Genomic DNA, 19,041 nt, shown 5'->3' with positions numbered 1-19,041 from the left:
TTTGTAGTTTATTTCAAAGACTTTAACAAATTTTCCTGCTTTTGTCTTTCTTCCATAGTTTTTGAATTATCTGATCTATTTTTTTCTGGAATTGAGGCTCTTGGTTCAACTCTCTTTGGTTGCCTAATCTCCCAAGATTTTCTTCTTTGGTATACTTGGTCAACAGTTTGTATAGCAGCAAATTGTAGTTTCTGTTGGGCTAGTTAGAGCAGATTCCATAAGTCTGTTACAGTTTCCAGCTATGGAATATTATTTTTAAAAAACCCAACAAAACAACAAAGGAAAACCAAACCAAAAACAAACAAAAAAAAACCCCTCACAAAACCAATATCTAATGCTTTGCTTGTGCAAGGCTACTTCTACAATGGGATGTGTAGTTACATGTGCAGTAAAAAAAAAAAAAAAAAAACAACCAACAAAAAAAACCCATTTGGAACAAAAATATATGATGGAAAGGACTGCGAGCCTGAAGAATGAGTAAAAAGAATCAGGAAAGACTGCGGAGAGGACAGGGACTGGAAATGCTTTTCCTGCATCTCTGCAATAGATGACAGATCCTTTAGGATCTGCGGAATATATTTCCCAGGCCACTTCTGTCAGGTTCCTCTCTTTACAAAAGATTCTGTATGTTGCTTCTGACAGACTTAACTTACTGTCAGTCATCTTTCTGCAAGTATCTCTAAAGACATTTTGTACTACGGGGGAAAACCACTGTGATAAAAGAGCAGGTAATTTGGAAAGCAGAGATAGGCAAGGTAGGGTACATGACAGTACAGTGATAAACAGTGGGTGATCTAGGCATGCACATTGTGCTGTACCAGCAGTACATAACATGTTCTTTGATGCACAGGAATGCACTGAAAATGTTGAATTCTTCAGCAAGACACAATATACTGTGTTTCTTCATGTTGTTTTGATTTAGGATATTCAGTTGTGGAGGAGGTTGGTACAGACAGCAAAGCAGCCACGCTGCTCTTCTGGACAAATATTGGACCAAAATACATCTGGATAACATGAGCAAGGGAGAACTCAAGGAGGTATGGTGTGTGTTGCTCTATTGTGGCATGTGAATAATTGTTTCAGTTAAGGGCAATAAATGTTTTTCAGTAATAAATTTGATCCTTATTTTCATCTCCAAGTTCCACAATGCACCCTTATCGCTTCAGATCTGTGCTGCTGGTTTTGAAGTAAATGGACAGTTTGTCAGCAAAATTTGAAGTGAATTGGACAAAGATTCCTGGAACTTGCCTTGGCAAACACAGTTCTGCTTTGAGTGGGTCCAAGAATCAAATTACTTTGCCGTTTTGGAGCCCACAGATTTAAAAACAGAGAGAAAAAGGAGGGGGGGGGGAAGAGAGAAAATTGACCTTGCTCTAATCCTGACTTCTAAGCTTTGAGATTAAAAGTATTTGGTCAGTTATCAATTACAAATGACTGTTTCTGTTGACATCTTTTGTCAGCATCTCTAGGGAATGTTTGCTTTGTGTAGTCCTTCAAAAAATTAAAGGAGCCCAGGACTTAAATGAGTTCTCTAGAGATACTCCTTGTGATACAGAGCTCAGAACAGGATCTGATTTTAAGAGCCTTGCCTAATGGAAAAGAGGGTGAATAGTCTCTAGCGGAAGAGTTGAGGAGAAAGTTCTGAGTTTTCTAGAATGAAGAAGGTAGTTTTTCAGTAGGATTCATTCACTCCTTGGAACTTGTTCAGCAGCCAGCACAGTTATGGGTGACCGTAAATATATGTGTGTCTTTTCCATTTTGTCATTTGTCAGGTAATTGTTAGGAATGGGGCAAGAACAGCACTTCTTTTGTACTTGTAGATTTTGTTGGAGGGGAAGCAAGTAGATGCACGGGGAGGCCTCTGGAGACAGTTTGCTGGAGATGCACACACTTGTGTGCTGTAGCTGCTTCTACTACAAATAAATCTATGTGGGCAGGAATTCTAGGGAGCTCGCAGCTGCAGTATTAGGAAAGGCTATCTGGCCGAACTGATGTCAAAGATGACCTCCAGAAAGGACCAATATTCAAGTAAAGCTTGGCTGTCAAAACCTTAAGAAAAAAGGAAGCTTTGGTGCTAAATGTGTCACTCACTACTAGGTTATTTCTGTTCTTTTTTTGTAACTTTGTAGCTCAAGTCACAAAAATATATATGTTGAACACTGATTCTCCAGTCGTACAAGGAGAGACAGTGGTAGAAAACACCCACTTGCTAGTCTTGAAAATAGACTCATGTTCTTCTGGTTAATCTTAAAAGTTAGTTTGGCAGGGTAGGACCAGTGTTCCTGGCCTGTATCTGTGAAAAGCTTATTTTGGGAAACAATAATTTTGGTTGGCAAGCTTTAGTGGAGAGAACTGAGCTGAAAGGAAATTACAGAAGAAAAATTAGCCCCTTAATATGTCTTTGTCAGCACAGTTAATAGACAACTTGAATGCTCAAAAAAATTCAGTCATAAAAAGGACAGGAGGTAAGAACTTTTGTTATCAGTTGTAAAGTTGTATGATCATGATTTGAGTTTAGACAGGGTTGAATGTAACTTTTGTTCTTCCTGTTGGTGTTTGTGTTGGTGGAGTAGAGCTGAGTTGGCAAAATTCACTTTTGGCATCCAAATCAATATCATACAAGTCACAATTACTTTTATTTTCTTCACATGAGAGATTCCAAGAGAGTGGTTTTGTGTAGCTTGCTAGCTTGAGTACCTACTGAAGTGTATCCTATTAAAATTTAAGGGGCTGGTGGTTTCTTTCTGATGCTAAAGATTTTTTTTGTCTGTTTGTTTTCTTTTTTTCAGGTTCTCCAAAGGAGGTACCCCAACCTTGCTCTTGTAAGTGATCACTTGCTAGACATTTACATTCACCTTACAGGAGACAAGTATCAGGCATCAGAAAACAGTGCTTCTGACTCCAGGCACATACTAGAAGATTCATCAGAATCAAGAACAGAAAATAAGAAACCAAATCTGGAAGGAAGAGAACTGTCTCTAAGGTTGTCTTTTCTTATATGCTTATTAGAAGGAAATTTAGTCAGCTAGCTGCAGAGATAGAAGGGTTTATCTTTGTTATTTTTCTTAATTTTTTAAAAATAGTGATAAAAGTTTGAATAATTACACTGGAATTTCATAAAAACTGGAAAAATCCATTTTTCATTTTGAAATTTTTTTAGAAGATACATTAATCATTATTTTAATCTGAATTATTTAGGACTTTCTATATGCTATACTTTTTGAGGAAAAAGTGTAGGTTTTGTCATATGTGGTGCTGAGTTGGTATCAAGCCATATGGATTACTTCTCAATTCATTTTAACACAAAATATCAGTTCTAGTTAAGAACTGTTGACTGAAATGTACTGTATAATGTTCTCAGCAATTGTATATATTTGCTTATCTAGATAACTTTGTATTAGACATTCACAGCATTCTAACTTACAGATGACTGAAAATAACCAGATCTGTAGTGTACTATTAATTTTGGAATTTTTATGATAAAATGCAGCTTGATGTTCAGTTATTTCTTCCTCTCATACCAAATGTCAATTCTACTCATGTGGAATTTCTGTAACCAGTAGTGCTTTGTGAATTAGTCAGTAAATACTAGGTGTGGGTAGTACCTAATATTTTTGTGAAGCATAAGAATGCCATTAGTTTTAAAACAGCAGTTGTTTTTCTAGAATTAGACGTTTCCTTTCCTTGCCTTTTGGAAGATTTTGTTATTGATAGGGAAGCAGTATCTTGAAAAATAGGTTTTTTTATACCTTTCTGGATGAACGGTGTTGTGGTTTAACCCCAGTCGGCAATTAAGCACCACACAGCCGCTCGCTCACCCTTCTTCCCCCCCTGTGGGATGGGGGAGAGAATCGGAAGAGCAAAAGTAAGAAAACTCGTGGGTTGAGATAAGAACAGTTTAATAATTGGAACAAAATAATAGTAATAGTGAATTGTAATGAGAAGGAAAACAACGAGAGAGGGGGGAACAAAACCCAAGGGAGGAAAAAAACCTGATACAACCGCTCACCACCTGCCGACCAACACCCAGCCAGTCCCCGAGCAGCGACCTCTACCCCCCGGCCAACTCACCCCAGTTTATATACTGGGCATGACGTCATATGGTATGGAATAGCCCTTTGGCCAGTTTGGATCAACTATGCTGGCTGTGCCCCCTCCCAGTTTCTTGTGCATCTGGCAGAGCATGGGAAGCTGAAAAGTCCTTGACCAGTGTAAACACCACTTAGCAACAGCCAAAACATCAGTGTGTTATCAATATTATTCTCATACTGAAATCCAAAACACAGCACTATACCAGCTACTAGGAAGAAAATTAACTGTATCCCAGCCGAAACCAGGACAAAGGCTTGCTGCTTTTCATTTTTTCAATTTCATAATTACTTTATGGTTTAATAGAGTATGTATTATCTATTTCTAAGCAAAGTATTGAAGCAATACTGTTGGTCTTTGTGCTCAGCTACTCTTTAGAATTAGCATCCTATTTATGTGTCTTCCCATGTACAACTTGCACAACAACTAAATGTGCAATTGCCAGAGATGACATAATGACCTAAGCTGAACATGAAAGAAGGTGCTGTGTGTTTTGGCTCGATTGTACCAAATCTTTTTGGTTTTCTGTTTAGAGACTTACTGAATTGGTGCAGCAGGATTGCTTACAACTTCGACAGTAATTCTTCAGCCACAGCACTGAATATTTTTCACGAGGTGCGGTAAGACTTGGTCCAGAAATAGCTTGCCCAAATTCTAGCATTGTCTCACAAATCTTAAGATACTCTATTTGGGAATGTGAGATGAGCATTTACGTTTAGTTTCATGGGAAGCAATTGGACTGTAGTTGAAATGTTCATGATCAGTCTACCAGAAGCTTTCCTAACTACTAGGAAAACTGTTTGCAATAATGTGCTGAAAGCCAGTCCAGACTTACTACTGTCATACAAACAGCATGCTGCAATGTAATTTTAACTGATATGAGCTGGGATTGCATATGACTGAGAGCAAAAGTTTTAAGATCTTTTCTTTTTCTTGTAATATGAGGCTTCTTTCCTATGCATCAATTTACATTCCAGTTTGGAATTTTTTGGGTATGCATCAGTCATGGGTAGTTTTAAGATGTGAGATCTTACAACATTACTTCCTTCTCCATTTTGGTCCATTCATCTAAAAATAGCTTCTGTGACTGGGCATTGAAAAGTTTTTACTTCCAGTAGAAACCCACTACACTACAGAGTTTAGAAGTTCCTATTACATCCTTTTGAACTCCATTGTTTGACTCGATCTGTGGACAGTGAAATAATTTTATTAACCATGGCTGGATAGGGTTCAGGCTCATGTAAATTAAGATGGTGCTTGTCAGATCATATCATACAAAATTTGTATTGAAAAATTTGGTTTGTTTTCCCCTTGACAGGCATTGGACTGTTTCACAGCTATGCTGTCCAACCAAGGGAGCAGACAGAAAATGGCAAAAGTAATTGGAAGTAAACTAAACATTTCCAAGAAAAAGGTATGTTGAGCTATAATTAACATGATGTTTATTGGTAATATTCTATAACTTGCAATTTTTCTAGTGATTAATTTAAATGTGTCCTGCTATTTATCTTAAAAATTATGCCCACCTCTCTGTTCCAAACACTTTTTTTGCTCACTGTACTATGCCGGGATCTATGGTTTTTTCCTGGTTTATTTTCAGCTGTGTTTTTTTCCTCTGAAAGTTCCAGTGAACCTGTTTCAGAGCAGGTTGCAAATGGTCTCATCATGTAAAAGAAGGGTCACACAGCTGGAACAGCACAGTTGCCTAAGCACATGATACTGCTAGATGCACAAAGTAGTAAAGAATGTGTTTTTTCTTTGGTGGCTGTAGTGAACTTTAAACACTTAAGCGAAGAGATCAGAGAGAAACGTAACCTTCCTACTACTTGTTCTGTAATCATTGATTCCAAAATCAAGTACCTCTCTAGAGGCGAGTAACTCTCTCTATATTAAGAGTATGTGATATAAATGGCTGAGTTAAACTAAATCATTACTTTGTCAGCTACATCAACTATTTCTGACTATAGAAGTTTGATTGCAAAGAAAAATTCCTCCTTTGTTACTTTAAGATGGAAAAATTTGCCAGCTGCATGGACAGATGGATCCCTGAAACTTCTATGGATTTTTCTGTTTGTCCTTCTTCCTTTGCATTATTCCAATACAGGATTGTATTATCCTCTGCCAATGGCAAAATATCCTTATTTACAGGGAGATATTCACCAAGTTTTTTTGAGGGAGGTTGGTTGGTTGTTATTAGTCAAGATAACTGTTCCCAGGTTCAAGTTTATGTAGTTGAACTACCATGGAAGTAGATGAAGTAGAGATATAATGGCATAGACCCATCGCCAAGTTATTAAATGGAAAGATGCTGTTTGTACAGACAATAACACTTCTGAGGTCCTTCAGTATTTTAGGTGATGAGTATGTAAAACTTGCAAAATATAAAAATCTTATCATGAAAAATTAGCTTGCTGCACAGTAATACTGGTAGCATAGCATGGATGTTTTTAGTGTGATGTTGTAGGCAACATTAGTATTGGAAATGTTGATGCTTTCTTCACAGGTAGAGTTCTTTTGTGAACTGTATAAACCAGAAATTGTAATACGGGAACAAGAAGTCTCTGTCGGAAGAGTGCATCTCATGAAGAAACAAACCCAGGCTCTCACTGTACAAAGGTAGAATATCTTGTAGTTTCTATGTGAATTGGAATATTTTTTGGTGGAATAGAATAGATTGGAAGTAACAGGATTTAAAAAAAATGCAAATTGGGTATTCTCACTCTAATGAAAGGAATGTGAGCTCTTTCTCTTGTGATCTGAGTTTTACCTTGTTTATCTTTAAGGCTGTCTGTATCTTTAAGGCTGTCTGCATCATACTTCTGGCAGCGAAAGCATGGAGATTTTCAGCTTCTTTTGACTAGCAGTGTGGATCCACAGCTATTATAATAAGATTTTGATGAATCTATCTTTGTAAAGGGAGGTTTTAGTAGTATGTGGCACTAACTCCACTGGCCAGGAATTTCTTTGGGAACCCTGAATTTATAGGTTGTATCTTGAGAAAAAGAAGTATCTTGGAACTAATTTTTTCCAAACCTATATTTTTAACTAAAAAAAAAAAAGATCCTGAATTCAACCACTTGTCTAAAAGAAAAATAATAAAGGTAAGATTGAAATGAGCTCCTTGACAAATCTTGGGTTTGAGTTGCTTCCTTTGTTTTTTTCAGAGCAAAACAAACCTTTGCTGCCACTCGGCCATCTGCAGTGTTGATTGAACAGCTTGCAGTTTGTGTTGTCAAAGGAGAGCCTGTGCTTTTGGTTGGTGAAACAGGAACTGGCAAAACCTCAACTGTTCAGTACCTTGCTTATATTACAGGTAAATAAAGTGTGAAGACTGTAACTTATATGAAGATTATTTAAAAAACAACAAACAAAACCCACAAGTTGATGGTGCTTTCTGTTTCTGTTTCAAGGACACCATTTGAGGGTTATCAACATGAACCAACAAAGTGACACAGCAGATCTATTAGGGGGGTGAGTCACTGACTGCTGTTTTGTCTGTTCTGCATAACAAATTGGCAGGATCAGAACAAGCTTCTAATGCAAGTATAGTTGTGTTGTCAAATAATTGTTTTTAGACACATATCTGTTTCATAGTAGTATAAATGTCTTAAACACGTTTATGTGCAGAGACCTTGTTGTCCTTGCTGAAGAACAGAGGCAGTTTCACTGAATTGTGTGCACATCTGTATGTGATGAAGTCATTTAAAAGCACAACCCAATGTCTCTTTAAAAATGGCTAAGCTGTTCAATATAAATACGATATAATATTCACTGGACTTACTGGTTGGTAGTAGTAAAAATATTTTACTTATCAGGGTGGTCCTGTCTTCATAAAATTGCCTCATAAGATGCGTTTAAATATGTGCAGTTTTACTTTGCTCATTAGTTGAGTAAAAAAACTATGGAAACCAGGATCCCTTCATAAACAATGTTGTTTCAGTAGCTGTTTTTGTTAGTTCACAGATGCTAGTTCCTGTTTCTTTTTCACAAATAAGTAACTACTCTTTTGCTTCTCTTCAGTTACAAGCCTGTGGATAACAAGTTGATCTGGCTACCTCTGCGAGAGTCTTTTGAAGAACTCTTCTCGCAGACATTTTCTAGAAAGAAAAATCAGACATTCTTGGGACACATTCAGACCTGCTACAGGCAGAAACGTTGGCATGATCTGCTAAAACTAATGCAGCATATTCATAAATCTGCTATTAATAAGGAAGCAAAAGAAAATGCATCTGGTGAGAATTCAGACTGATCAAATACATCATTAGCAGTGAACCATTGCAGAGAGTAGATAAATAGTGGTGAATTTTTTGTTTGTTGATTTTGGGTTTTGTTTTTCTTTCATCCCTCTTTATTACTTACTTTCTCTTGGTTTTGAAAAATGCAATCTCTGTCTACAACAAGACATGCAAAATACTGCTAGAATAGTTTTTTGTTTGGGTTTTTTTTAGTTTCTAATCCATCACTGTTGTTAGCTATGTCTGACAGAGTGAAGGTTGACTTGTCTGACCTATGGTGCCCTGGACATCTGATCTGCACTCAGCACTTACTTGTTTGCTGTGGTGAACAGTCCTAGTTTTTTGTGTGGCAGTCTTCCATATGAATGCATTCATACTTTCTTTCAGTCCTGGAACCTCATTAGGTCTCACAAATATATCCTATTCTAAAAACCAAGCAAAACAAAACAGCAGCAAAAAAACCCCCAAACCCAAAGTAATAGCTCTCTTAGGGTAGTAATGACTTTAAAAGCTTGCTAAGAGCTTGCTGATGACTTTGGTTTTACTGTTGGTGATGCTGACTTGCTCAGTTCTTTATTTCATTGCAGTTCTGTCTCCAAATAACACTTTTTCTTGTTTCATACTTCACAACCCATTTGGGACAGAGGCAATATTGCTACTTTGCCTGGCATGGAGTGGTTTCTGGTTCTAGACCTGCTGAACAAGTGAAGTTGCAGCTTTCATTCAGTATGAGCCAAGTAAACTTAACTATGAGCCTTGTTTCCCCTTTTCTTTTAACCGGTTCTTCTGAAGATACAGATATTAAAATAAATGCCCACAAATGTAAAAAAGGATGAGGTTTTAAAGACCACTTGTTGCAAGTATTGACAATCATAAAATAAAGACAAGCTGAAATCTGTAACTTGCACAGCTAGCAATTTAAGTAATTATGATGCTGTATGTACCTCAGGCTGTGACTTTAAACAAATAACTGAAGTAAGTGCAATAGTAAATAATGTCATAACTGATAAGCAACAGTGTTTTTACTGGTACTGAAGTGTTCATTGCTAATCTGTTCTGTCATAAGGTTTGTAAACTTGGTTTTATTTTTCTGAGATGCCTCTTTCTGTCTCTGGGAATTGGAGAGTGGTAACAGTCATATTGGAACCAAGTGAATTGCCAGCATAAGTATTTGTTCCTAAGCTAGGACATACTGGAATTAATAGCAAATTATCTGTACCCATATGTCAATAGTGTTCAGCTAAATTAAAAAAAAAAAAAAAAATCAGCAAGATTCTTTTGTTTTAAAATTCATGAGATGTCATCTGTAGAATGTGAATGTTTTCATTGCTCAGACAAGCTTACTCTTGTATCTGTGCTTGAAACAGCTTGATTAAAATACTGTTGTTAAACATTTTTTTTGTGCTATTGTTCTGATGGTACAAACTTAAATTTGCTTTGCTTACAGGCTCACCACTGAAGGAAAAGTGGGAGGCATTTGGTCTTAAACTGAATCATGCTCATCAACAGATGAAGATGACAGAAAATGCTCTTCTCTTTGCATTTGTTGAGGTATTTAGAGATTTACATTTTGATGCTAGGAAGAATAAGGAGGAGAATTTAAAAGACTTAGCAATCAGTATTATATAAATAACTTCCTGGCAAGAATCTTGCTGTGAAGTAAAACTTGTTCCATGATAACTCAGTGGAACGAAGTGTGCTACTTAAAGGAGGTGGTGGTTAGATGGGGGGGTGGGGTGTGAGAATGTTTTGTGGTAATACATTAATTCAATGCTGTTTAATAGGAATTAGGACTGGTACGATAAAAGAATATTAGCAGTATGTCATATCATCTTTTCAAGTGTATGAGATTAGAAAAAAAAACATCTTGACCATTCTCCAGTAGGACATGCTCCTGTCTGGGGATTCCTGTGAAGGATTTAATATTAAGAATCTGTGCTGTTTATCTAGAAGTGACTTTTTGAAATGTTTCAAACCCATGGTGTAATACTCTAATGACATTAAGTGTGATTAGGGGAAAGTATGATGTTTTATGCATGTTTGTTCCATGTCACCCTGTTAATCTGAATATATGCTCTCAAATTTTATGTAAAGTGTGTAAAATGTTGACCAGTCCTCTTTCTAAAAAATGACTATATAAATAGTTGGAGAACCTTTGACTTAAGTGTAATTTTAATTGAGTTATAGTTTCCTGAGGAGCTTAATATTGCTTGTGTCTTTGTTTGGATTTCTTTAGATTAATTGTCTTTATTCTCATAGTGGTGTCAGTGAAGTTTATGCACCACAGTGATGGATATCACTGACAGGCAGTGTTGCACAAATAAGAGAGCTTAATTCTGTTACATCTGAGCTAATCTAAATGGTAGCTGATAAGGATGATAACTGTCTGACTTCTGTGACTTGTGAAATAATGGCTGTTATTGAGGGAGAGCAGTAAAACTGCTATTGCTGTAAAAGGTCTGGAGTTACCATTTGTCTAATCAACCTGTGGACAGCAAAACAGGTATTTCCAGTATACAGATGCTTTAGTTGATGTATCGCTGCTGGTGACATGATTAACAAATTGATCTTATTTGTAGGGTACTCTGGCACAAGCAGTAAAAAAAGGAGAGTGGATTTTATTGGATGAGATTAACTTGGCTGCAGCAGAGACTTTAGAGTGCCTGAGTGGTTTATTGGAAGGATCGTCTGGGTCGCTGGTGTTACTAGACAGAGGAGATACAGGTACTATTTCTGTGCTTGCTTATGCTGTATCTTGCTATCCGGTTTGTTGAATTCCCTATCCTATATGGCTCAAAATAAATTGAGAACATTTACCATTAAAATGAATGTGTGCAGAAGAGAATAATGTGTTCTTTCTAGACTTCATACTTTTATGCAAAAAGTGGGAGTTTTAATTCACTGTGTCTCAGGAGATTTCATCATGCAGAAATTGTTGTAGCTTTTGCCTCTTTAGATTCTACAAGGAGCAGATCTCTCTAGTGGCCTTAGTAAGCATTGCTGTCTCTAAAGACTCCTCAGGGAGTGTCTTTTTTTTTTTAATAAAGTTGAGGTAGCTTGATGGCTAAGGGCATGGGACATGAGGTTTAGTTGCTACTGTAGTAATTGTCTTTCACTGATCCTGAGTATATATTTGTTCTCCAGCTAGAAATACATGGAAGGCCTTTGATTTTTTTGAGTCCTTCTTGTGGGTTGACCCCAGCCAGCAGCTAAGCACCCATACAGCTCCTCACTCCTTCCACCCCACCACCCCCCAGCAGGGTTAGGGGAGAGAATAGGAAGAGAAAAAGCAAGAAAGTTTGTGTGAAACAAGTGATGCAAAGGTAGTCACTAACCAGCTCCCACAAGCAGACCAAAGTCTGCCAGTCTCTAAGCAACAGCCACCTTGGAAGACAAAAATCACCACCCCACTCTTCCTCTACCCCAGTTCTTATTGCTGAGCATGATGTTATATGGTAGGGAATATCACTTTGTCCAGTTTGGGTCAACTGTCCCAACGGTGTCCCCTCCCAACTTTTTGCTCACTTCCAGCCTAGTCACTGGGGGAAGGATGGCAGAGTTGGGGGGGGGGCGCGCGGAGCGCGCGGAGAGAAAGCCTTGATGCTGTGCCAGCACAATTCAGCAATAGCCAAAACATTGGTGTGCTCTCAACAGCACCATAGGGCCTGCTGTGAAGAAAGTTAACTCCTTCCCAGCCAGACCCAGTACAGACCTAAAGGTTAAAAAAAAAAAAAGCCATTGCTGAATATTGTTTTCTGGAGCTACAGATAGAGACAAATGTTGTATGTGCTTCCTAGGCTGGGTTTTCTTCCTGGCCAAGGGAAGCACTGTCCATTGTTCTGCAAGAGACACAAGGAGTTCCAAGTTTAGGGCTTATATTTTTTTAAATATTCAGTGTTGTTAAAATGTCCCACTAAGCACAAATAAAAGTCAGAGTTTCACTTGCCTGTGGCAGTTGTAAAGATGCAGAGAAACTTCTGATAAAATTACACAGGGTTATTTTCTGAAAACTTTTCACCCTGGCATTTTAAGAAAATGTAGTGCAGTAATAAAAAACTGGCTTAGAAGAAATATACCTCATTTGAAATAATAAGCATCCTGGTTTTAGCATTAACTTTGTCTCTTATTTCTCTTTTCCTTTAGAGCCTCTTGTCCGTCACCCTGATTTTCGCTTGTTTGCATGCATGAATCCAGCTACAGATGTTGGAAAGAGAAATCTTCCTCCAGGAATAAGAAACAGGTAGGAAATAATGATTCTGTGTCAAAATACTTAGTCAGTGTATTTTTCAGAATTCAACTAGCTTCACAAGTTGACCCAGTGAAGAATGCCATATTTGAAGCCTGAGGATATAAGTCTGAACTCAAATTAACTTCCTGTGAGAGGCGCTTTCCACATCATGGTGAAGGTTTTTCATGAAATAGCATTGGGAAAATACTTCTCTAAAGTAGCTGAGCACGAACAAATGGTCTAGCAGTAGTGTAGAGTGTTGTCACTGGGAGCAGGGGAATGATCATTCTTTACAATTGAGCTGTCAGTGCCTGGGAATGCTACTGCAGCAGTTTATGTTCCTGATGGGGATAATAAAGGCAAGTGCTTTGTGTCTGTTTAGCAGCCTTTCTCTTGATAACTCAGGAGTGTTGATGATCCTTGCAAAAAGCTGTGTATCCAGCCTTGTTCACTCAAAAGAAGGTGGTTTGCATGGTGGAGCAGATGTGTGATATTCAAAATATTTTATGTGTGATCTTCAAACATTTAAGCTACGGCCAGGAAATTGGAGTTGTGGCAGATCCATTCTTCAGTACTACCTGTTCCTGAATGCAAAGATCTGCTGCTTGTATTTGATGCAGTTTCCCTCATGAGTGCCAAAAGTCCCACATGTAGTCCCTTAGCAGGGTCATAAATGCTGTGCAATACTGTAGAGATGTGCTTACTATATGTAACTAGTCATTTGCAGTTATTGGTGGCAAAGTAAGGTTTTATTGCTATTAGCTCTCCTGGCTTAGTAGTGAAAGGAAAGAAGGTGAGTATAATACAGAAGAAGGGAGACTTCAGCTTCAGCACAGCTTGTTAAGTTTACATGAATTTATATTTGCATTTGTCAAAAATATCCACCCCTCTGAAGTTAATGGTATTGCTCAGTTGTTTTGGGTTTGCTGTGGTGTGTCCTGAGCTATTGTTTGTAGTTGAAATGCATGGTATGGAAGGGCTGCAGGCTCACATTCAACACCTGATGTGAATATACTGGACTAACTAACGGTTAAAAAATACGTTCATTAACTAGAGTTGCCAGTGTAGTGTACCAAATGTGAAACACACTGTTGATATTTTTAAAGATACTGAGAACTTCACTGAGTTCATGTTTTGCCGCTAATTTTCCTTTGCTTATTGTCAAGTTTTCTCATTTTATCATTGCTGAGGTGAATATTTGTAAAAGTAGAAAACAACCTGGATGTGCTAGTTCAGGATATACTAGTCAGTACAAAATTAGAATAAGTGATATCTCATAAGTGTTCACTTTTTAAAATAGAGATCATTAGAGAGTCCGCTTTTTCAAAGTGTTCTTGCTGTGTCAGTGCTCCAGTGTTCAGGCTGTAATGTTTGGATATATTTTGCAAATTGTTTAAAATTTTAATTTTCCAAACAGTCCCATAGTTCATTTTCAGTCTGCTAAGTTAAAATAATTCAGATACATTACTTAAAGTATTAGTAATACCTTATTTCTATTAATTACGCTAGTTCTTGAGTCTATCTGTAGGTAGTTTGACAAGTCAGTATTCTGCTGCTTACAAAATGTTAAATGTTATATACCATGAGAATCATATATAACATGTTTTTTTTAATATTGTCAGATGTCTGAGTGTTGCAGATTGATTTGATTCTTGTAGGTTTACTGAACTTTATGTAGAAGAATTGAGAAATGAAGGAGACTTGCAAGTTCTTATCATGGATTATCTGAGAGGCTTGAATGTGAACAAAAATACAGTACAAGGAATTGTGAAGTAAGTTGGTTGTAATCTCTTGAAATCCTTGATGGAATAAGTCACAAAAAGAAAGTATGTAACCGTAGTCTGGTTAGACTGTTTTGGGAAACCCTATAATGCTCCCTATGCAGCAGTTTGCATAGCCTTAGGAAACTGAAGAGGGTAAACATCCATCCTCTTCATTCTGAAGGTTTCTCTACTTGTGTAGAGGGGATCCACTTTTTCTTGTTCAGAAATGCTTTCCTGGTGGCACCAGTTAAAAAGCATTGTTGTTGCAGTCCTCTTTCCCATCTGAGAGGCTAAAATGGTTTGTTTCTGTAGATCATACCAATGAAAGTCTTGTGTGTTTATCAAGTTACCTTTCTTTCCCCTTGTTTAAGGTGTATTATCTCACCTGAAGAGTTGTTACATGTTTAGAATACTTTGAGTTTGTAGTCATTCTCTGTATACCAAGCTCACTCAAAAATACAGTTCTAAAATATTCTGTTGCTTTGCTTCACTGACTATACAGATGGCAGAGTTTGGCATGGCTTTCCTAACCTGGAGCTTTTAGAAAAAGTGACAGTTGGAGATAAGCTTAAGTGTTTATACTTTGGGTTTAATTCCTTAGAGCAATGTTCTGATCAGTAACGGCACTGTGTAACTGGAAGTGGTTTCACTGTTTATTTTTGCAGCTTTTATTTATCTGTGAGGAAGGAAGCGGAAGCAAAGCTGGTGGATGGAACTGGCCACAGACCTCACTACAGTCTGCGTACACTTTGCAGGGCATTGAGATTTGCAGCGTCTAATCCATGTAGCAGCATACCACGCTCTCTGTATGAGGTGATGACCTATGTTGGGGTTTGTTTCAGTGTGTAGTCACTACAAAGACTGGGTAAAGGAAAATACTCTCTTCTAAGTGGAGTATTGAACAGAAACGGTTTTTTAATATCTGCAGTTTTTTCCTAATGATTTTTCATTTTATCACTGAAAATAATTCTTCTTCTTAGGGCTTCTGTTTGAGTTTCCTGACGCAGCTTGACAGAGTTTCTCACCCAGTAGTTCAAAAGCTAATTTGCCAGCATATAGTCTCTGGCAACATCAAAAGCCTTCTCAAGCAGGTAGGTAACTATGCCTATATAGAGCTGTTTAGTATTCAGAGCAGAATTTATTTTGAGTTGCCTTCTCCTGCCTTTTTCCTCCCCACTTCCTTCTTGCAGTCCTGTTTCTCATGTTATAAAGATAAGAACTAAAAAAAAAAAAATTAATACTGTTTCTCTGTAATTTTTTATTCCTGCTTGAAATGCCCATATGTTAGCTAGTTTATTTGTTAATTTGAAAAAATGTGGAAGTCTGAATAATTACAGCATTGTGGAGTATGGGCAGCTTAATACAGTGACTCCAACTGTAAAGCTTTCACAGGCTTTTTATTTTTAGACTCCGAATGTAGAACATATGGATACGAAGCAAACATCTGTGCTTTGTCTTTAATGGGAAAGGAAGAATCTCACTAGTACTGGGAGCCCAGTATGAGTTTGCATGGGGGACTGGGCAGGTGGGATGGGGAAGCTAGTTGTAAGAGAGATGTATTTGTTTCAGAATAAATCCCTTCATATTAGATAAAAAGATAAAAGCCAATTTCCTGCTTGGAAGTGTACTTCAAAATTCAGTGCTAGGACTCTTGAGACACTTTTATCTTCATGGCACTGGCAAAGACCTTGAAATAATCTGGTCAGGCTTTTCCTGCAACTTGCATTTTGTGACAAGGGGACAGTGCTTACTGCAGGAGTGCTCAGGGATTAATTTAAAATGACTTCTTAAAGATTATGTTGCAGTGGCGTAACAGTAGTTGACTTCATTAGCAAATTGAAACTAATTTGTATAATCTGTTTTTTCTGTCGTGTCTCCTTAGCAAATACCAAAACCCCAAGGAGGGAGATTTATACTTATAGAAGGATACTGGATTTCAGCTGGGGATAAGGAACCTACTGTAGATGAAACTTATGTGCTAACCCCTTCAGTTAAGCTTAATCTGAAAGACATTGCCAGAGTTGTGTCTGCAGGGTATGTCTGTTTCAGCTTTTCCATTAAAAAACTAAGTTTAAGATGTTTATTTGAGCCTCAAGTGTTGGTGCCTGTCTAGCCTTTACTGTTTGGCATGAGTAATGTCCATTTTCCTTCTACTTTATAGTTAACTTTTCATTATACAGTGACTTGAATTTATACATGTATTTCTTGTCTCCTTAAACCATGTTACTGCCATACCTAGTTTTATTTAAATGATAATCTGGAAAATTGCAGTTAGAATAACCTGCTCATTTCATACTGCCATGTCAAGCTTCATGGGTAGCAGTTAGCATTTGGGGTTATTTATGTTTCCCTATTAGTGTATGATCTTGGATACTCTGAGGGAGTTAAGCAGTGATATTTTGGTAATGTAGATCTGTGAAAATTTCAAATAATGTTGATCTCTGGTATATGAGAAAGATATGACTCGTGCTTCTAAGCCACTATTTTGGTTATGCCTTTTAGGACTCATCCAGTACTGATTCAAGGAGACACTTCTGTTGGTAAAACCAGTTTAATTCGCTGGTTGGCTGCTGCTACTGGGAACCATTGTGTAAGGATTAACAATCATGAGCATACTGACATCCAGGAGTATATTGGCTGTTACACATCGGATGCCTCTGGGAAGCTGATATTTAAGGAAGGTGGGTGGGCGTATTATATTTACTGCAAATTCCTGTCTCACTTCACTGCTTTTTTTTTTCTTTTCTGCCTAACCTGTCTGCTCTATTAAAATGGAGAGATGTTGTCATAAAGTTAGTAGTTGCATATTAATGATAATCATTTTTGTGAAAGTGAATTCTTAAGAGTTCATGTTTGTCTCATCATACTTGTCCTGTTGGACATAAAGAAAATAATTCAACAGCTTAAACAGTACTGTTGCTTCCCTCTCTGGATTAGCATTTATGCTGAGTGAAAACTGGTTGCTGAAAGAATCTGAATGCATGCTTTTGTTAGATTTAGTTTGTTAGATTTTTGACTAGAACTTTTTCTGTTTCCTTGAAGGCATTCTCATAGATGCAATGAGAAGGGGTTACTGGATTGTTCTAGATGAACTGAATTTGGCTCCCACTGATGTTCTGGAGGCTCTCAACCGTTTGTTGGATGATAACAGGGAGCTGTTCATTACTGAGACCCAGGAAGTTGTCAAAGCTCACCCTCGCTTCATGCTGTTTGCTACACAGAATCCTCCAGGACTCTATGGTGGCAGAAAGGTCTGTATAATCTCTTCCTTTCAGTAGCTATGACTCTAGGGAATTAATCTCTCTCATACATAGAAGTGTGATGTGAAAAGTTTCTGATGCGTAGCACAGAATTAACATGAAACTCTCAAGAGGTAGAGAGTTGAGGTGACTGTGGACTAACTTTCAGTACAGCTGGGTTCTGTTTAGGTTAGTTGCTTGTTTTGCAGATACTAAATTTCTAATTCATTTTGAGTAGTTGAGATTTAAGTGGTTTTCTGAACTGGAGTTCATGTATGTTATATTTGACTCAGCATTTCATGCTCTTCAGCACTGGAGAAGAGACTTGACTTACGCTATTGATGTCCATTTTGTACTGGTTTTGGCTGGAATAGTTAATTTTTTTCATAGTGACTGGTATGGTGCTGTTTTGGATTTGTGACCAAAACAATGTTGATAACACAGGGATGTTTTAGTTATTGCTGAGCAGTGCTTGAACAGCATCAAGACCTTTTCTGCTTCTCACACCACCCCACCAGTGAGTAGGCTGGGGGTGCACAAGGAGTTGGGAGGGGACACAGCTGGGACAGCTGACCCCAGCTGACCAAAGGGATATCCCATACCATATGACGTCACACTCAGCAATAAAAACTGGGGGGACAAGGAGGAAGAGGGCAAGGAAGAGGGTATTTGTTTCCCCAAATAACCATTGTGCATGATGAAGCCCTGATTTCCTGGAAATGGCTGAACACTCACCTGCTAATGGGAAGTGAATGAATTCCTAATTTTGCTTTGCTTGTGCATGCACCTTTTGCTGTACCTATGAAACTGTCTTTATCTCAATGCATGAGTTTTCTCACTTTTACTCTTCCGATTGTCTCCCCCATCCTATTGTAGGGGGAGTGAGCAAGTGGCTGCTTGGTGCTTAGCTGCCTACCGTGGTTAAAACACAATGCGTTTTAAAGCTCTTGTCCTCATCCAGGCTGTCTCTTATGCTTTCTTTCAATGTTTATGAGTATGTGCTAATTTGTATGCTATGACACTATCCGTATTTCCTTTGGATGTGTAGGGGAAGATACATAACATGAGAAATATCAAAGGAAAAAGTTCAAGCAGTAGTATGTTCTCATATTTTAGGTTTTGTCCAGAGCCTTCAGAAATCGTTTTGTGGAACTGCATTTTGATGAACTGCCAAGTGCTGAATTGGAAACTATCCTGCACAAGCGATGCAGTTTGCCACCTTCTTACTGCAGCAAGCTTGTCAAAGTCATGTTAGACCTGCAAGTATGAGAGTCTTTCTTCTTTTTGTAGAAGACATGCAAACATATTTCAGCACAAAGTAATAGAAATTCCTTTGGGGGGGGGAGGTGTTGCTAACTGGCAGATATTTTAAAACCTAAACTATAATTGATGGAAGAGAACCCACCAGAGTACTTAGTTCAGTGATTAAGATACAGAATAGGGAAGGTGATGTCAGATTTGAGAGAAAGCTAGCAGCAAAAAAATTA

At 37.8% G+C, this 19,041-nt stretch overlaps 1 protein-coding gene across 4 annotated transcripts in view; it reads left to right on the top strand.

The window, feature by feature from the left end:
• The window catches only part of MDN1 (midasin AAA ATPase 1), a 105,336-nt gene that overhangs the window by 14,943 nt on the left and 71,352 nt on the right, over nt 1-19,041 (top strand). For 3 of the 4 annotated variants that reach the window (XM_072855479.1, XM_072855480.1, XM_072855478.1), the window contains exons 9-26: nt 923-1,037; nt 2,790-2,983; nt 4,623-4,704; nt 5,408-5,503; nt 6,593-6,705; nt 7,254-7,402; nt 7,500-7,560; nt 8,110-8,321; nt 9,772-9,875; nt 10,904-11,048; nt 12,468-12,564; nt 14,211-14,324; nt 14,981-15,128; nt 15,296-15,406; nt 16,198-16,349; nt 16,818-16,996; nt 17,358-17,566; nt 18,671-18,817. In XM_072855479.1, the coding sequence (XP_072711580.1) occupies nt 923-1,037; nt 2,790-2,983; nt 4,623-4,704; nt 5,408-5,503; nt 6,593-6,705; nt 7,254-7,402; nt 7,500-7,560; nt 8,110-8,321; nt 9,772-9,875; nt 10,904-11,048; nt 12,468-12,564; nt 14,211-14,324; nt 14,981-15,128; nt 15,296-15,406; nt 16,198-16,349; nt 16,818-16,996; nt 17,358-17,566; nt 18,671-18,817 (2,428 nt within the window). Of the gene's footprint in view, nt 1-922; nt 1,038-2,789; nt 2,984-4,622; nt 4,705-5,407; nt 5,504-6,592; nt 6,706-7,253; nt 7,403-7,499; nt 7,561-8,109; nt 8,322-9,771; nt 9,876-10,903; nt 11,049-12,467; nt 12,565-14,191; nt 14,325-14,980; nt 15,129-15,295; nt 15,407-16,197; nt 16,350-16,817; nt 16,997-17,357; nt 17,567-18,670; nt 18,818-19,041 lie in introns of those variants that run through there. The other variant, XM_072855481.1, reaches the window with a different exon arrangement.

This window comes from Ciconia boyciana, chromosome 3, assembly GCF_034638445.1.
Source record: "Ciconia boyciana chromosome 3, ASM3463844v1, whole genome shotgun sequence".
Classification (NCBI taxonomy): Eukaryota; Metazoa; Chordata; class Aves; order Ciconiiformes; family Ciconiidae; genus Ciconia; species Ciconia boyciana.
The sequence above is the reverse complement of the archived record's forward strand: the minus strand, read 5'-3'. Positions and strand labels throughout refer to the sequence as shown.